This window comes from Stenella coeruleoalba (genome assembly GCF_951394435.1).
Source record: "Stenella coeruleoalba genome assembly, chromosome: 13".
Classification (NCBI taxonomy): Eukaryota; Metazoa; Chordata; class Mammalia; order Artiodactyla; family Delphinidae; genus Stenella; species Stenella coeruleoalba.
In genome coordinates this window covers 26,959,634-26,978,964 of record NC_137159.1, presented here as the reverse complement: position 1 = coordinate 26,978,964, position 19,331 = coordinate 26,959,634, and the positions used below count along the sequence as shown (strand labels likewise).

The window sequence follows — 19,331 nt, the reverse complement described above, 5'->3', positions numbered from 1 at the left end:
GATTATCAGTAGCCTCATCAGATCAGCACCTTAATTAGTAACATCAAAATCTGCCTCCACTCCAATCAAATGATGGCATCAGATCATATGACCCTCGACAAAATGACCCTAGACTACTGAGGTTTTGAATTACAGTTCCGTGTTTTTCAGTATCTTCACTCTTTGCTGCAGTGTGTGTGCCTATATACAACTGCATTAATTTTTCTCTTCAACCACTGGATTTTCTGTTTCTAATATATTCTGGTATAACAAACTTGATACCTGAATTTACTAGGACTGTGTAGACTAAGTATAAAATTAATTTTGAATGAGAGCCAGAGGGCCTCTGTCATAAGCAAAGTCATGGATATTAGTGTATGAAATTGGTGACATCCACGTTGGTTATTGAGAAACATTTCTTGAATTCATCTCAACTTTTCAAATATTTGTCAGGCATCTGTTATATAAAGTCTAGCTCACTGTCATAGCCTTTTATTTCATGATCAAATGCATTAGAGCACTTAATATGTTCAAGATGTGCTGCTGTACTAGGTATTAGGAATGCAAAAGTGATAAGCTAGGCCCTACTTTCAATTAGGGAGGCTGACCAGAATCTTCGCCATTGTAATATCTTAAGATTGGTACGGAGGATCAGGCTTAAGTTATTTTACCTAGACCTGAGTTTTCTAGGGGAAATGATATTTAACTTGGTTAAGTAAGAGTCAGACAAATAAATGAAGAGAAAGGCAGGGACATTGGAAGTGTAAAGGTCCAGAGGTAATAAAGAACTTGGAAAAGTTGATGACCTGAATAAAGCTCACTGTAGGCGAAACATAAAATGGAACCGGAGGATAATACTGAGTTGTAACGCTGAGTACGTACATTAAGCAGGGACACGGATATGCAGACTGTGTAAACCATGGTAAAGATTTTGGGCTTTTTTCCAAGGATTATGAAGGGCTGTTTAAAGGTTTAATCTGTGAAGTGATATACTCAGGCTTATGCTGAGTATATCATGTTTCAAAGGTCATTTTATGTTAACCACAGATAATGGATGGAGAGTACAAGTCAAGGGATGGGGGACGGTGAGCATGCTGCCCAGTGGTCCGGCGGGGAGACTGCAGTGACCCACACTAGAGCGTGGGCAGTACAAATGGTAGGGATTTTCACGAGGGAAAAACGGTAGGACTTGAAGACCAATAGAATAAAGGGAGTGAAAGAGAGGTAGGTGTCAAGGCTGACTTTGTGTTGCCCAACTTCACAGATGGTGGTACAATTTACTGAACAAAGGAATACTGACAAGGGACCACACTTGAAAAAGAAGGTCGAGAACTGAGACTCAAAACTTGGCAAATTTGAGGTACCTTTGAAGTATATACTTATCCCCTGGGAAGGGACCAAAAGGTGCCCCAACTCTCCTCCTTCAAAGATTCATTACTATGTGTATTCCAACCTCTTATGCTGTTCCATCAGTCAAAAGTCCTGATAGTATGTCCCAGCAAGGCCACTTCTAAATTTTTACCAAGAGGAAATGAAAGTATATCATCCACACAAAGACTTGTAGACAAATATTCCTAACAGATTTAGTCATAAAAGACAAGACTGGAAACAACCCAAATGCCCATCAGGGAGTGCAAAGTTAATTTGTGGTATATTCTTGTAGTGGAATACTATTCAGCCATAAATAAGTAAGTGAATAAATGGAGTAAGCTATTGATACGTTCAACGACATGAATGAATCTCAAAATCATTATGCTGAGTAAAATAACCCAGACCAAGAAAAAAAAAAAGCATAATGCCATTTTTATAAAATTCTAGAAAATGTAAACTAATATATAGTGAGTAAAGCATAGAGAGAAGAAAGAATTGCAAAGCTGCACAAGAAAACACTGGGAATTATAACATATTTGGTATTTTGATTGGGATAATGGGTTTGTGGGTCTACGCATATATTAAAACTCACAGTATTTAGTATACTTTAAATATGAACAATGTATTGTGTGTAAATTGTACCTCAATAAAGTTATTAAAAAGTCAACCCCCTGATCACCTGCTTCTAACCAGGTGAGCTCTCATTCCCTGTTCTATGTCCCATCATAACAACCTGTTTGATAATTAGCAGCATACCTGTTTGCTCCTTCTCTCCCTGTGGATTTCCAGCTGGGCGCCAAAAGAGATTAAGCCCCTTTTGTTCCATGTGTCTCTTACAAACCTAACACAGTGAATGAAAGGATGAAGCATTGGTAGTCTCACTCATGCTGGTAAATATCTGAGAATGAACACCTTTTCCTATCAAATCAGGTCCTACGAGGACAGGGCAATAGGGGATGGATCAATGGTGGATACTAGGAAAGGTGTCTGCTTACTGTGCTCTCATATGCAAGTGAGGGACAGGAGGGTAAACAGGAGAGGGAGTGAGATAGTTAGGAAACAATGCTTTAACTTGAGACACATGTAGAAACCAGTAAAGAAAAATCTACGTGGAGGTGGAACACAATACAAAAACTATCCCATTTAATTTATGCTACCTAGGAGACACCAAAGAACAATGCTTACATTTTAGGAATGGTGTTGGAAGTGCCAATCGAGAGGGAGATTTTGTGCATATGTTAGATGCAGCCGTCGGGGAATACCCATTCTGGAATGAAGCGATGTCACGTCACTTGGGGTTTCACTGTCATTCAGCTTCACTCTGAGCTCACTGCCCTCAGGAAGCTAGCAGGTTAGACGCTTTAACTGAGAAGGCAAAGCTTTGAGTCCTGGGAGATATTCCTGTAGCTGAGAGTTTAATTTTAACTAAATGGAAACGGCTCATGACATAAAAGCAAGATTGAGCCTTTATGGAACATTTTAGGATTGTACATGGCGGCAGTCCCAAGATGAAAAACCAGGGTACAAAGGTAATCTTAAAAAGATGCCTGTAGGGTCACGTAAAGCATCTGAAATGACCTACCATGGAAAATAAAATCCTAATGGGCAAATCCTTGTGCTTTATCTATACATACAAATGGAAAGTTAAATACGTATCTAGCTGTTTTTAGATATTCAGTTTTATGCAAACGATGTTATTCTTAATGGCATTTTTGTAAGGCCCTCATTGCATACCATTTTAATTAAATTTTTATTTATTTAGCCACTGTGTTCACTGCCACGGAGCTGTAAATTCTAATTTAAGATATAATTATTTCCTGATTTCAAGGATTAGCCTCTCCCTGCGCTACTTAAATAATACTTAAATAATATGATAGAAATTCTGTGATTCAACACTCAACTGAAAGACAAGAACAGTGTTTCAAGGGGGTTGGAAGCAGAGAGATCTATGTAAGCAATATGGAACAAGTAACTTTGCAAAGAAGAGATGGGCTTTGAGGCTACTCTTGAAGGATTCTTGAACTGGGGAAGTGATATAAGATAGAGAAGGGCATCCACATAGGAGAACAGGAGGAGTACAAGAAGATACCACAGAAAGCTCTCAGGTTTCCCTCCGTGTTAAAAAAAAAAAAAATCTTATGGTGTCTGAGTTTGTTCAAAGTCTAAGGAAAATATTAGCATAGCAGGGCTTCTCTATAATGGTGTAATGATCGAACCTGAAATAGAAACCACCTCAGGACAGAGGGAGGGTAAAAAGGCGTCAATTTCTCATTGTCTCCCATCAACACCCACTGTAGACATAGTTCATAGATTAAAATCTTTTTTGACTGTGGACCTCAGATTGGACTGCCTGGGAATATGGTGTTCCACAGCACAGGCTAGTTTTATCTGTTTCTGGATTTATTTTTATGCTTATTTTAAACTTCTGTAGTGAGAGATACACTAGCAGGGTACTAAATATCAAAATGGAATTCGTCTTTACTAATGGCTTTAAAGTTAATCTGGGTTAGTGATTATAAAATTATAGATATTAGTATTTCCCTACTGTGTGATGAAAGCAACCCATGCTATACCATGCATTTAAGAAATGTCACCACACAAATCCCAAGATGGTCTTCCTCCACAATTCCAATGGCCAAATCCTTCAGGAACAGAATGCCATCCTCTTCTTAAATAATAATGTTAGATATAGTACTATTTTTAGAGTTGCTTGAGGGTTTGTTTTCTTGGTTTTTTTTTTTTGTTTTTTTTTTTGCCGTACGCGGGCCTCTCACTGTCGTGGCCTCTCCCATTGCGGAGCACAGGCTCCGGACGCACAGGCTCAGCAGCCATGGCTCACGGGCCCAGCCGCTCCACGGCATGTGGGATCTTCCCGGACCGGGGCACGAACCCGTGTCCCCTGCATCGGCAGGCAGACTCTCAGCCACTGTGCCACCAGGGAAACCCTGTTTTTTTTTTTTGATGTTAACTATAACAGGCCAAGTAGGAGGCATAACCAATATGAGAGGCAGATCAACTTGCCTAGGGCCACAGATACCGCAAATAAAAGAAAATAATTTTAACACGTATTTAATATTTTATAGGTTCTAGGCAAGATTCTATGAACTTTCACATACGTTAAGATCACCGTAACAACTGTGTGAAGAGAATATTATTAGCCCAATTTTATGGATGAGGAGACCGAGGCTCAGTAAGATTAAAAGCTACAGAACACAGATATAAACTCAGGTCATCTGACCCCAATCCCAATATTCTGTGTAATCATCATGATTAAAGTAACATGTATTAGGTACTTGCTCTATGCCATCTTCTCTGCTAAGTGTTTTATATAAATCATCTCATTCCCAGCATAATGTCCCTAGAAAGGAATATCACTGGCTAACATTCACAGATTCAGAAACAGGTTGATCAAGGTCACACAGCTGATAAGTAACCCAGCTAGAACTTGAAATCTGAGTTTAGAACTAACACTCTTTATTAATATATTTTGCTGCCTCTTAAAGGATAGTGCAATCCTAAAAGTGAATTCAGTTACAGGTATTAGGACCTTATTCAGGCAATATCTATGTGATAAAGTGAGGGAGAAAATCCATTCTCTTGGGGAATCAGACAGCAAGCACACATTGAAATCTCATTAGAAATTAGTTACAGCAAATAATACGTTTAAATGTTTCAGTATATCATCCTCCTCCACAAAAAGGACACTTCCACTTTCGCTTAATATCCTATCCTTAATTAGCAATGACAAGAGCCTCAATTATGGATTGCTTTCTATATGTGCCTAAAGCCATGCTTAGCAATTTATATAAAATATCTCATTTAATCCTCACAACCAGACTATTAAGTCTATGATTCCTTCCTGTCAATCAAGGGAACAGTATACAAAGCTCAAAGAACTCGAACAGGTACTAACCTACCTAGTTAAGGGAAGCAGAGCAATTCTGGCCCACAAACACCTTGGAAGCTAATCATCTCTGCCTTTCACATGGAAGCCACAGTTGTGAGATTATTCAGCAGTCACCTGGTGAGATGTAATGCATTTTATCTGATACGACTGTGGGAAATGTGCTATAAAAATAAACCCAGTGTGCCTTGCTTGTTGTGCCAAAGAAACCTCCCTGGACAGTGTGAGTGGATAAAATATTGAAGAAATATTGCTGCCCATGATTAGAGTTAGAGGGATGGAAAACAATGAAGCATATATTTGAGAAGGGGATAAACAGCCACAGACTTCCTTACTTTTGTCCAGAGAATGTGAGCAATTCAGCAAAGAGCTCCTAGCCTTCGTCTGTGTAAAACTATTGCTAGATGTTAACTTGCCAGGGCTGCAGGACCCAGCACCTCCTGCATGTATACCCTGTCAATGGAATGTGAGCAAAGGTAATGAATGTCACTTCTGGGATGGAGTGATTAAGAGCAGAGCCTCTACACCCTTTTCTCCTCTGTCTTCCAACTACATTCCAAAGGCTTTGAGGCCCTAGGAAATAGAGTCAGGACATAGAAGAAGCCTGGGCTCCTAATTCACTTCATGGAGAAAAGATCTCAGCAAATAAAAAATATCATGTTGGATTATGTCCTTAAAAGTACAAACTCTATTAGATAGATTTCCATCTTGGGCAGGTGAATACTCAAATACATAATAAGACTAAATAAAATATTTTTCTCCTGATATTCTGTTCATAAGACTATAATGATACTTGTCCAACTGTACAATAATTATGTGTTAACCTCTATGACTCCCCTCAAGACTGGGAGACCCTCCAAGGTATTGATAATGACTTTTTCACCTTTCCAGCTCAGCACCTAGATCAATACCAGGTATAGTATCCACAGTAACAAATATTTTGTGAATATATGAATGATGTGTAAATAGATGAATACAAGTATGAATAAATGAGTGGAGAGACTGGAGTATACAGAGAATAAAACTATTTTCATAACAAGACCACACAAATTACTTTCCATTTGACTTTAGAATGCATTTTTGAACTTATATTTAAATGTGGGTGTGTCCAAATCAATTCAAAATCATTCAAATAATAGAATTAAGTCAAACCATGAGAGGTTAAAAAAAAGAAAAGGAAAAAGCTTGTCTCTTTTGTTCTTCATCCTCAATTTCTCTCCCTAAACCTTTCTGGCTTAGGCAAAGCACCAACCTAACTTGAATTGTCCTTTTTCATTCAAAGTGTGTTACCTTCCTGCTGAGTGTCTGAAGTAAAAGATAAAGAATAAATATGTTCTCAGCTCCTGTGAGGCTGCAGGTTTAGTCTAGGTAAAGAAAGGGTAAAATAGAGAAGTTTGCCATTTTTTATATTACTTTCAAAGTTCTTCAAGGCTGTTTTAAGTCACATACCTGAATCAGAGGGTACCAAGCAGTCTGCTTAGGTATACAGTTCTGAATCTAATGTTTGTAAGTGGGACATGAGATAATGATCCCCTCAACACTTGGGGCTGCCTGGTACAGCCTGGGTTACCCAGAACCCTGGAACTATTCACATTCAGCCACAAATAGCCTCTCTAGGGTCTCCCAGGAAGGTTACCCAAGAGAGAGAGAGTCAGACAAAAGGTCAAAAGTGGTCTCGGATGGCAGACACAGTGAGAACCGCCACACCCATGGGTCCATCAAAGTTCTCTCGCCATTCAACCAGCGGGCATCAACTTGTGCAACAGCCAGCGGCGAGTATGCCAATGCTCATGGTGAACAAGAGATTGCTAGGACTGCTACAAGAACTAATGATCCAGAGCAAAGATACAGCAGGTCAGGGGCGGGAGTCCCAGGAGACCTTGTCAGCGTGGGTTTAGGTGGTTACCCGCCCATCTCTATCTTCATGTAAAGATGATATGACCGCCTAGTGGATGTGAAGGCTCTACCAGTCTGTGCCTTCTACCATCATTATTGGGACATACCTTACAAAAGCAACCACCAACTTGGAACGAAATCAGTCTCATACACATCATCAGATGATACTGCAATGAGTTTTTGTGTGCCAAAGAAAGAAGAAACTAGATTCTTTGAAAAACACTGGCTTAAAATTTTTGATCGTAAAAATGATTAAAATTTTGTCTAATGTGACGATCAAAAATAGAGAGATGTTATTAAAGCATTGATTAGAATTACAGTCACAACTTCAAGAATAAGACCTGGTAAACAAAACAAAACAAACAGAAAAACCAAAAAACACTTATGTTTGTGGAAGCAACTACAAGTTTCTCAGTAAAAATCCTGAAAAGCATTACTTGAAAATTATGTAAATCAAGTATTTGATATCTTTCCCAATACTTTATACTTTATTATGGCTTGTTATTTTAAATTTTTATTTATATTAGTTGTTTTACTTTATCATTGTTTAATATAAAGGCTATACAATTTTTACCAAGCTCCATTTAGATCCCCTCTAGTTTATTCTAGTATAGCATACAAGTATCATTTAATAAGTGTGCCATGAAGTGAAAACAGTAAGCAGTAGTACCTACCTATATAAGCAGCATATTAATATTCACAACTAGACAACGCGTTCTAGAGTCGAAGGGGGCAGAACCCAGAAGATACCCTTAGCCTACTGATTAGGTAAATATTCAATTTAAGATGATATATTCCCTAGACCACACAAAAAATAGATACCAGTGTAATCATAAGATTTGAGGTCTGTAATTTTATCTAGCAATGTAGCCCTTAAGGCAGCAATCGCTGGTGTTTCATGAATTAATTGCCTACCGTGGAGCTTTTCAACATAGAATACAAATTAATCCCACACACCTTACTATTATAAAATTTACTTACATTTTTCATGACACATGCAGAATCTAAAGATTTATAAATATGGAGTAGATAATGCTTTCCATTTAAATTTGGCATCAAGCCATCGCTCTGAGCCCAAAATAACAATGCAGACAACGCTGGTTTAAAAAAAATCCCAGATTTACTTAATTTTGGCTGTTTGTTCCTTTACCTAAGTGTTTGTTTTTTCTTGTTTTTTAATCTTACTCTCTAAAGCCAAGCCAAAGTTCTTTCTTCGAAGAATCAGATTTTTTGACTGATGGTGAAGCAGATGGATCACAAAATTAGGAGGTAGGACAACTGGATATTTCTGATTACAACTCTTTTACAGATTTGTTTGCTTGAGTATGGTTTTTTGCTTCTTATTTGAGCTAGAGTTTCCTCATCACTAGAATGAAGGTTTTCATTAAATATTTCTGAGTGTTCTTTTGAGCATCATGTGAATTTGTGATCCTGTCTAACTTGTTGCAGAAAAAATTTAAATGTATATAATCTTAGCAGTATTTATACTAGTTATAAATTCAAACAAAGTAGGGATTTTAAACGCTGAATTATCCTGATTTTATGCCATGCTGCCACTAATAAACAAACAGCAAGTTCCCTGATAGTGATTCTCTATTATGGGATATTGATATATTTTGGGATTTGGAGGTTGGATTGACCTCCCCCTGTTTACAAGACACAACTTTCTGATTTGCCACCTGCTACGTCTCCTATTCATCTTTTTGTAAGACTTTTTAAACATTCAGCAAAACCCTCATGGTACAGAATTTCCCCCAAGTGGCCCACATTTGAACAGTAGAATTCAACTGAGACTTGAAGATGGGCCACACGCAGCACACCCTGCTGACATGTTCCTCTACCCACGTCCCTCCTTTTCTCACTGCCTGGTAATTGAAGTGTATTTTTGTCAGTGGTGTCAAAGCCCGTCTCCTAGGCTGTCTTATTATTTTTAAATCCCCGACAAGTCCACCGCAGTGATCCAGCTCCTTGCACTTTACAGGTGCTCAAGATCTATTGGCCAAGCCAACATGTCTCTCTCAGTTTCTCTAGACTTGCAGGTCCTTAACTGCGGACCCTAGGGTGACTGGGAGACACAGCAGCTGGCCTGGAAGAAACTGTGCATAAACCACAGATTTTTACTTATGCAGCTTTGTGCATTAATTCTGGATAAGCACATGATAGAATGTCATATGTGTGAATTTTATTTTTCAGGTGTAGTGATGGTGGGAAAGAGGCTGGCAATAGCTATTGTAGACCACACTGCATTATAAAAAAATCTGATAAATCCAAGCAATTCAATTCAAAATGGTCAATTAAGGGGAAAAATGCAGTCATTTAACTTGATAATTCTACATGATACATTAAGTCTCTCACAGACTCCACCACAATGAAAGCGAAAAGAGTTGAATGAAGGTAGAGGAAGATTTTCTTTAAGGTCCACTACTTGATTTCTTTTAGCTCCTAAATATGTGGGAAGCAGTAAAGCATGGTGCTCAGGCCATTGTACTCACCTGATCTTGGAGTTGGGCAGTGTAATTTGTGCACTGGCTGAACAGATGGATAACTAATCATAGGCAAATTCTTAACTTTTCTCTTCCTCAGTGTCTTCATCTGTAAAATGGGGATATTATTGGTACTTACTTCTTAAGAGCTTTGTGAGGATTAACTACACTAATCCATGGACAAGAGACATGTTGTCTACATAACAGGTGCCCAATAAGTTACAGTGACTGTGTTGTGTTTTTGATACTGCCCATGACAACAATGATGGCATATGTCTATTTTTATCATTATAGTGTGATTACACGTCATATATGTTGTATCTCCTTGTTCTGAGATTAACATAGCCTCTTTTAGAAACCACCAAAAGGCTCAACAGTATTGGTGAGAAACATCTGTGAGCAACAAACATTCAGACACAAACATTCAATTAAGACGACCGCTTCCAGAAGCAGTCTCTGAAGCATGTCTGATCTAGAAGGGATGCCCCCATGCACTTCCTGCTGGGAGAGAATCTTCTATTGTTGCCAGTCAGGATCATTCCCTGTTGGTTTAAATTAACCTGAAAGAGCCTCAGCAGTTTAGGTACGTTTAGCTCAACATCGCAGATTGTTTATACCTGTGATGCAGACACGTCAAAAAAAACCACCACTGAGCCACTGGCTTAGGGTTTCCAGCTGAAGCTACAGCGGTTCTTTTCTGTAAACACAGGAAATCAGCCAAGCTCAGTTTGCTTAAGACATTCAGGTAAACCGTTTGCTTTGTCAGAGCGCTCTCCCAGGAACGACCAAGATACTCCGAATCATTTACTTCTTTCCCATTTGCCATTCTTTTCATGAGGTGGATTCCCCAATCGTAAACACAAAGAAAGTGTTTAATCAGAAGCAGCCAGAAGTGATTGGTGATAACTGGGATTTAATGGCTCAATCTCAAATCTAGTTTCAGTTGTGTTTCACCAGAGATTTTTCAGATTCTTGCTATGAGAGTTTGGCAGAAGACAATAAAAATCATGATTTCCTCACATTTTTCTGATGTTTTGCTATGGCGCTAAGTAATATGTTCAGTATTCCCCTGGAAATATATAAAGCACTTGACGTGGTGTGTTCATCACTTGCCTCTGACTAAAATGTCCAAATGACTGAGAATTAATGAAAATCATTACGGATAGGAGCAAAGGATGTGTACCAAGATGTTCACTAAAGCATTGTCTACAATTGTGAAAATGAAAAACATATATTATAAACTGTATAACAATAGGCATGAAGTATTTACTACTACATGGACTACTATGAAACCATTAAAATAATGATGTAGAAACAAAAAAATGTGAAAAATGGGTTTTAAAATTAAACAATAACACACTAATATTAGATTATTTAGTTATTATTCTGTCTCCAACCAGAAGAAAAACAAACAGTAATTTGAGCATGGAAAGTGTAATGAAAAAACTATTAATTATGAAAGACGATTAGAGTAAGGAAGGAATGGCCAGCGACAAGTAAAGAGAACGCCAAAACACACAGTTAGCAGAAATAAGGAGAGCCGCTAACCCTCCAGTTGAAAAGAAGACCTCCTCCTCCCTGCCCACAGGACTGAGGTCCAGACCCGGTTGAAAAGAGCATGACTGTGGCTCACTGGATGGTAAAGAAGCTGCTGTGGTGCCTCCTGGTGGAACTTTCTGGAAATATGCCCTCTGTAAGTTGCTGGAAATCCACATTCTAGGGTTCCAGTAAAACTATGCACGGGGAGATTTCTCACCTGAGGCGCTACTCCAAAACTGCTTGATAGAAGATGCTGACGGAAGCTGTCGTCCACTGCTCTCTCTGCGCACTGCTGAAGCCGACTACCGGAGAAGTTGTGAGCCCCGGGAGCAGGGCTGAGGACGCCCTCGGAGCTGCAGGAGTGAGTGGGTGCTGAAGACGCCACCAAGAGCCTTCCCAGCAAGCACCGGGGCATCACGAAGCAACACCTTCCTCAGGTGCCATCAATTAGGAAAGCCTAACATCACACGAGCTGGCCAAGGAAAAACTATTTAAAGGACCCATAGCACTTTTCACAGAGCAAGTAACAAAAGAGTGAATTTCGAGCTGAGAGGCGGTAACCAATGTTACCTCAAGAAAAATTAAAGTAAAACGGAGATTTCTTTTTTTTTTTTTGCGGTACACGGGCCTCTCACTGTTGTGGCCTCTCCCGTTGCGGAGCACAGGCTCCGGACGCGCAGGCTCAGCGGCCATGGCTCACGGGCCCAGCCGCTCCACGGCATGTGGGATCTTCCCGGACGGGGGCACGAATCCGCGTCCCCTGCATCGGCAGGCAGACTCTCAACCACTGCGCCACCAGGGAAGCCCTAAAAAGGAGTTTTTATCACATAATCAGTGAAATGCAAATTCAAGCAATAAGATGCCATTTTTGACTAAAAAACAGACACAAAGAGTATATAATATTAAAACGTTAACAATGGCTCTCTTTGGGTGGGAAATTACCAGTGAATTTCTCATTTTTCTTGGAGCATTGCCATATTCCTACAATATAAATGTACATAGATTTCCAATGCACAAAAATAAATTATCAACTCAGCTACCCAATAAACTTAATATTCACTCAATAACTTTTACTCTATTTAATTACAGCATAAAATGTAAGAACAAATGCAATATGGATGCTGCATATTAAAGGGACTCGATCAGTCTTACTCATTTTGTGGAATCAAGGAAAGGACCATTCAAGCGTTTCCATGAGTTTCTCTTCCATTCTACCTAAAACTCCCTCTTGCTGGAGGAATTCTGTCGATCAAATTCTAGTTATCCAAATCAACACATTTAATATATCTTACAGGAGTATTAGTGCTTTGTGGGGGGGGGGGGGTGGTGGGTACAGGTGAAATAAGTTTAGGAAATGATCAATGTACCAATGGTGAACAGGTTTACATATTACTGTTTCTATCTGTACATACCACACAGGTTTGTACAGAACTGCAATAGTGTTTGGATCTAGCTAGAGCCTGGATATGATTCTGCTTTACCAACCCAACAAGGAACTTCTTCTGTGCACATGATTGAATCAAGGTGAATGAACATGTTTGGGGGAAGTTTTAAAGGCTTACACAAAGAACTACAGCTCTGTCAAGTGATGTAATATAATTATAAAAGTTCTTTTAAAAAAATTTACTGTTGCCTTTCAGTCTACCTTCCTGTATTTTACTACACTCTACCTTATTTTAAATGTGATTTAAGGAAATGTTTTGCTCCATACTTTCTTAGTCTATCCCTCCCTTTCTTCCTCTTTGCCTTATAAAAGAATATATATATAATCGAGCCAAAAAAAAAACCCCTCCAGCTTATTTGTACAAAAAAGCTTCAACTAGCAACCTAACTGTCCATCGACGGATGAATGGATAAAGATGTGGCACATATATGCAATGGAATATTACTCAGCCATAAAAAGAAATGAAATTGCGTTATTTGTAGTGAGGTGGATGGACCTAGAGTCTGTCACACAGAGTGAAGTAAGTCAGAAAGAGAAAAACAAATACTGTATGCTAACACATATATATGGAATCTAAAAAAAAAAAGGCTCTGAAGAACCTAGGGGCAGGACAGGAATAAAGACGCAGATGTAGAGAATGGACTTGAGGACACGGGGAGGGGGAAGGGTAAGCTGGGACGCAGTGAGAGAGTGGCATGGACATATATACACTACCAAATGTAAAATAGATAGCTAGTGGGAAGCAGCTGCATAGCACAGGGAGATCAGCTCGGTGCTTTGTGACCACTTAGAGGGGTGGTATAGGGAGGGTGGGAGGGAGGGAGACGCAAGAGGGAGGAGATATGGGGATATATGTATGTGTATAGCTGATTCACTTTGTTATACAGCAGAAACTAACACACCATTGTAAAACAATTATACTCCAATAAAGATGTTAAAAAAAAATAAGCTTTAAAAAAAGCTTCAACTACAAAGGGACATGTTACCGCCTGCTACCATCAATATAATACCTAACAATTTATCATTGACGCTGTAAGAAAGTTAGTGGTGTACCTAAAACCATCTTTTATTTTAAATATCCCTTGTTGTGCTAGTAATGATTTTCCTTTATTATCCCCAAGTCATATATTTAAACCTAAAGGACAAACCCAATTTCACTTCTCTAAATTATTCTACTGTAACCACATGTACCCTAACTGTAGGAGATGCTTGAGCCATTTTCTACTTAAAATTCTGAAAGACTCGTGCTCACATAATCCCCACTGACGCTTTTGCAAATGACCAAAAATTTCATCAAGGCCACTGGATCAGAACAATTAGTGGGTACATCAAGTAAAAAGCAATATAAAGGGTTAACACTAAGAATACCTTGAGGGAAAAGCCTAATTGTGTGCCTCTGTAGGTAAGACATCCATATTTCTTTTAAAATGCTTTTAGGGCAATACTACAGATGCATGTTAATATACCCTGCTTGATTTAAAAAAAAAAACTTTAATGGTGGAACATATCAAATTCAAATTGCACAAGTTGCAGCGCTTGATTTTTCTTAAAAGGTCCATTTTTACTCCTTACTCTTCAATCTTGACATCACTTTTGGAATGCATCCCCAACACCTTCCCCCTGATCCAGGCAGCAGTGATATTTCCTTACATCTATGTTTCTTTTATCACATTGCATCATAATCATTTACTTAATCAACTTTCTGCTTCACTACAATATGAGTTCTGTGAAGCCAGGATCCATATTTTATTAAGTTTGAATCTCCAAAGTTTAGTGGATTTGCTGTTTCAACAAATATTTATTAAATGTCTACTCTTTCCCAGATGTGTGTGCCGGGTATAAATAAGGTGGCTTGTCAAAAAGAGAGATGCGGTTCTTGGGCTCATGGAATTTAGAGTTCAGTGAGGGAAACAGTAAATTAACAAGAAAACATTCTAACAAATGATTACAAATTCATACAAGTTCTATAGTATAAAATAGAAAGACGTTGCGACACGTATTAACCTGGGGGAATTTCTCGGGATAAACAGGACAAGGCCACCCTTGGAGGCCACTTGGAAGCCACTTGGAAGTATGTGAGGCTCAACATAAGGGAATAGAGTGTGTGAAGTTTCTGAGTCCAGGAGAACTCAGCAGGAATAAATGGAGGAGTGAAGAAATAAATGATTTGGAAATGAACACTGTGGCAACATGATGGAAAGTTGAAACATTACCTGTGTCTCTAAGAAGCTTATAAACAGCAAGGAAATTGAGCCCGAGAATCCCCATCCTTTCCGTCCTGCAAGTCACTCAACCTATTTCTATTCTTTTTTCTTTTAACCAAGGCAGACATTGCTAATCAATCACGGCATTCTTCCCCCCAAGGCTGGACAGAGCTTAAATTTTTTTCTTAATTCAGTGCTTCTGCCAACCATTACCACTCATTCAAAATGGGCACTCAAGATGATACCCTTTTGCCCTTCCTGATGTAAGTGGTTAATACCATTTTTACCTAATTAATAAACATTTGATATTGGCTTGAGGGGGACAAGAGGTAGCAAACTGAGCTAATATATATAAAAAACAGTGAAGATTGTAAATGGATAAGCAGCCTGGCTCATTACAGGTGCTGAACTGATAGGAGTGATTATAATGATGCTGGGAAAATATGGGGCATCCAGTAATTGATGGGAGCTAGCATTTGAGGCTACTCCTGAGGGTGAGAGAAATTACCAAGTGGGAAGCACTGAGTCACTGAAGTCACTCCTTCATAACGCCATAGTTTTTAGCTAACATAACGTCATATGTTAGCTTGGGACAGCCAAGCTAATATTTTCTCAAAAATACAGAGAAAAGAATATCTTTACACTCAAGCAAAAAAAAAAAAAAAAAAAAGATAATCATCAGAAAGGATATATGCAGTTGGAAACTAGCATCTTGACCTAGTCCTAGTACATTTAGAAATGAAACCTCATCAGCTTTACTGACTTCACCACTTAGTCCGTGTACCAGAACTTCAGCAAGCCAGAGTTAGCCAGTTTAAAACATTGTTTTCCCCCACCTGCACTGAGTGAACCATGCATCTTAGGTATAAAATGATAGCATTTATAATTCAGTAAGAGCTAAACCCAGAAGTACTCTAACATATTATTAAGGTTGAAAATTTCTTAGAAACCAAAGAAATACAGAGGTTTAGTTCTTATGATGATATTAATTGGAAATACGTTGCATCTACTACATGTTGAGAATCTCCTTGGATATGAATTGATGCACTGAGACCTAGCCATAGGATATAGCTACCCAATCCACTGCCTACTTATAAGTTCTTCTGAATAAGATTTTATTATATATTGTTTCACTTTAGAACTGCCTATGTTGGGCAGAGTAGTCTTCCTGAGTTATAGTAATAGTTACCACTTTGAGTGTCTGTTTTATGTCAGTGCCATGCTAGGCCTTTTATATATATTATTTATAATGCATACAATAACCCAGTAAAGACTGACCTGATTTCTACCTCACAGACAAGGCAACTGCAGTTCAGAGAATTTAAGGAACTTGTTCAATTTACGTAACTAAATCAATGTTAGGGATGGGATCTGGATGCAGTTCTGTCTCACTCCAGAGCTCATGTCATTTTCACTACCCTTTGTTTGCACGTTAGCTCTATCTCATTCCACAGCCACACACAGATTACGGAAAATTAGAGGACCACCCCAGACACCACATTTGTAAGGGCCTGCCTTTAGGAAGGGGGAAAGCGAGCTAGCTTGTGGGGGAGAGAGTTGTTCCCATCTGATGCTAGGGCTTGTATAGCCTCCATCAGCCCCGGAATCTCTCTGACAGCACCTGAGCAATGTATGTGATCAGCACTTTCCACCTTCCTTATGGTTACATATGCTGATTAATTTTTCCTGGTATAGATGCTCATTTTAACAAGTCACTCGTTGTAAACAAGGCCAGGTGTAGGGCCCATTTCCTGCTCCACCCACTTTATTGAAGCCAAATACTCCATCTATATCCTTCCCGAGTTGTATCTCACAGTTATAGACAATAGGCACTGTGAGTCTTAAGCATGAATAGATTGACATAAAAGCATTCTCTCTTCACTAAAAGGAAAAAAAAAAGTACACTTACTGGGTGATAATATGGCAGGAAGTCTGCTATATATCTTTATAAACAGGGTACCGAGGTATAATTATTCCACTTTAGCTCACAGATGCTTTCACTCGTTTCCTGATTTTTGTTTTGTTTTGTGCGGCTCACGACAGACCAATCCATTTTTGCAGAGATCAGGCCCTGCAGCTCAGGGCCGACTCTCATAGATACTCTGAATCAAGTACAGGGATGAGCAGCTGGGAAGATGGGGGAGGCGGTCAGGGAGGCAGGGAGACCTGAACAGATGAGTAACGGGGACCAGGAAGGAGGACAGAGCCTCCATACATGATTAAACATGAATATGGGCCCTCTTGCCAACCAGATGCATCATCTTTATGCAACTGGAATGACCCCTTTTCCCACACCTCCCTACGCTACACAGAATGCTTTGACTGTTTTTTTTTTTTTTTGGCGGAGCACAGGCTCAGCGGCCATGGCTCACGGGCCCAGCTGCTCCGAGGCATATGGGATCTTCCCAGACTGGGGCATGAACCGGTGTCCCCTGCATCCGCAGGCAGACTCTCAACCACTGCGCGACCAGGGAAGCCCCTTTGACTGATTTTTATTGACAGCTCAGCATGTGCTATAACAGCAGTAGCACACCGAGTAGAACAGGTTGACAGTGTGGCAGATACCGCCATCCCTTTCCAATGTTTGTAGGCTTTCTGAGCAGGCCGTGGGCGTCCCGTGCACCTCACTCCTCTTCTAGCAGAGGCCAAGCGATGCAGACATTAACTATGCACCTAAATGAGACTCCTAATGAGACAGAGCAGGACCCTATGATCCTTTCCCCTAACCATGTCCTCTGCCTGCTTTTTGTCTGTGGAAAAACTTTAGCCCAAAATTAAGTTTAATCAGAGAAGTGAGAAAATGCAGAAGCAAAAAATAAAAGCAAACAGGACAAAACAATAATAATTTATCAGTAAGCAAAGTTAAGGACATTTAGTTCCTCCTCAATGGCTATAGATAATATTCTGAGCCATATCCTGTGAGCTGTGTGAAACCCCACTAGGTGAAGAAGTTAAGTACATGATGACCAGACTGTAGGCATGACATAAGCTGCCACAATTCACAATTCTGAGAACTGGCCTCAAAGAAATGAGAACGAACCGACCCTGGAACTGAAGACTAACTGTACTTAAAACAATCAAGATGACACTGGTCAGACCACCGATGACCAATTTCAAGATGACGGTCAGAGCTGACTGTGCTGTTTCTGCGTGTAGCCCCCCTCCCTCCGTCTATAAAAGCTCTTGCCCCCTCATTGGGTGGGTGCGGGGAGTTGGCCTTCGGACAGGCGTCCTCCCTCCCACACCCCCTGGTCGCCGGCACCCAAAACAAAGTAAACGTTCCTTTCCACCAACCTTGCCTCTTTACTTGCTTTTGAGCGGCGAGCAGCTAGACCCCACCTCCGGTTACACTAACAGCAAAGGCAAAGAGAAAAAATCATTTAAAAACATGATGTAGAGAACACAGATGTAGAGAACAAATGTATGGACACCAAGGGGGGAAAGTGGCGAGGGGAGGGTGGTGGTGGGATGAATTGGGAGATTGGGATTGACATATATACACTAATATGTATAAAATGGATAACTAATGAGAACCTGCTGTATAAAATAATAAATTAAATTAAATTAAAAAAAAAACGTAAGTGGCATTTTATGCACCAGTTCAAATAAAGGGGAACCTAATCATTGTGAATGATAAACCAGTTTGTGAAAAACCCACTGCTTATTAGAACAGCACGCTCCATGTAAAAAGAAATTTTCTAATGGTAAATATAGCAGAAGGCTACAATTACAACCGTTCAATGATTGCAATCCACAGAAAAGCCATTTAGTGATCAATTGGAGAGCAAGAGGAGATTATCACCTGTTTAAGCTTCCACTGATTCTATCAAGTTGTTTGCCTGGCAGTAGCTAGGCTATGATGGAAAAGCTGAGAAAAACTCATTTTTCCCCTATCTAAATATTATTAATTGCAAGCATTCATTTTGAAAGATTTGTGGCTCTTTGGGAGAAAAGGATCTGCTTGACAACTACTAATTATACTTAATAATAAATAATACTTATCATTTACATAATTATTTTCATATTTAAATCCTTTCACAGATTTTGTTTCCTCATATGGAATATCAGTGCAACTTGACTGCATATAATGTTATGATATTTCTGTGAAACCAGCCCCAAGTAGTAAGCTTTCATAAGAAAATTGGGGCCTTAATCTTATCTATATTAACAAGTGTTAACAAATCATTAGAATTTCCTTTTTCAGCACCTGAAGAGGCGGGCAGTATTGAACAACTATCTGAGGAACACTGAACTGACTTTTTGGCAAAACACCCAGTTAACGCCAAAACTGTGCAAAAATATTTAGAAGAGGCAGAGACATGAGGCAACAAGATCAATGAGAGACGTATTAAATTAAAAGAAATGCCTCTCTCTCTCTCTATCTGCCTACCTATCTATCAACAGGGTGAAAACAAAAGAGCGAAACAAATGAAATCAATATACTTAATATAGTTGTGAATGTAAAGGTCTGAATATAGATTTTTAAAAAATTGTCTGCACGAGTTGGTTAT

The 19,331-nt window shown here is 39.3% G+C and overlaps 1 protein-coding gene across 11 annotated transcripts in view; it reads right to left on the bottom strand.

The window, feature by feature from the left end:
* LOC307195711 (uncharacterized protein) overlaps positions 1-19,331 on the bottom strand; it is a 123,653-nt gene that overhangs the window by 39,772 nt on the left and 64,550 nt on the right. For 6 of the 11 annotated variants that reach the window (XR_013830929.1, XR_013830930.1, XR_013830931.1 and 3 more), the window contains exons 5-6: positions 11,390-11,978; positions 9,643-9,742 (exon numbers count right to left, since the gene is read on the bottom strand). The exons of 4 other annotated variants lie outside the window; for them this stretch is intronic. Coding sequence is in view for 2 of the 7 variants with exons in the window: in XM_079940073.1 (XP_079796199.1) it covers positions 9,643-9,742; positions 11,390-11,587 (298 nt within the window). In the remaining 5 variants the exon portion in view is untranslated. Of the gene's footprint in view, positions 1-43; positions 2,192-9,642; positions 9,743-11,389; positions 11,979-19,331 lie in introns of those variants that run through there. One more of the 11 variants, XM_079940074.1, reaches the window with a different exon arrangement.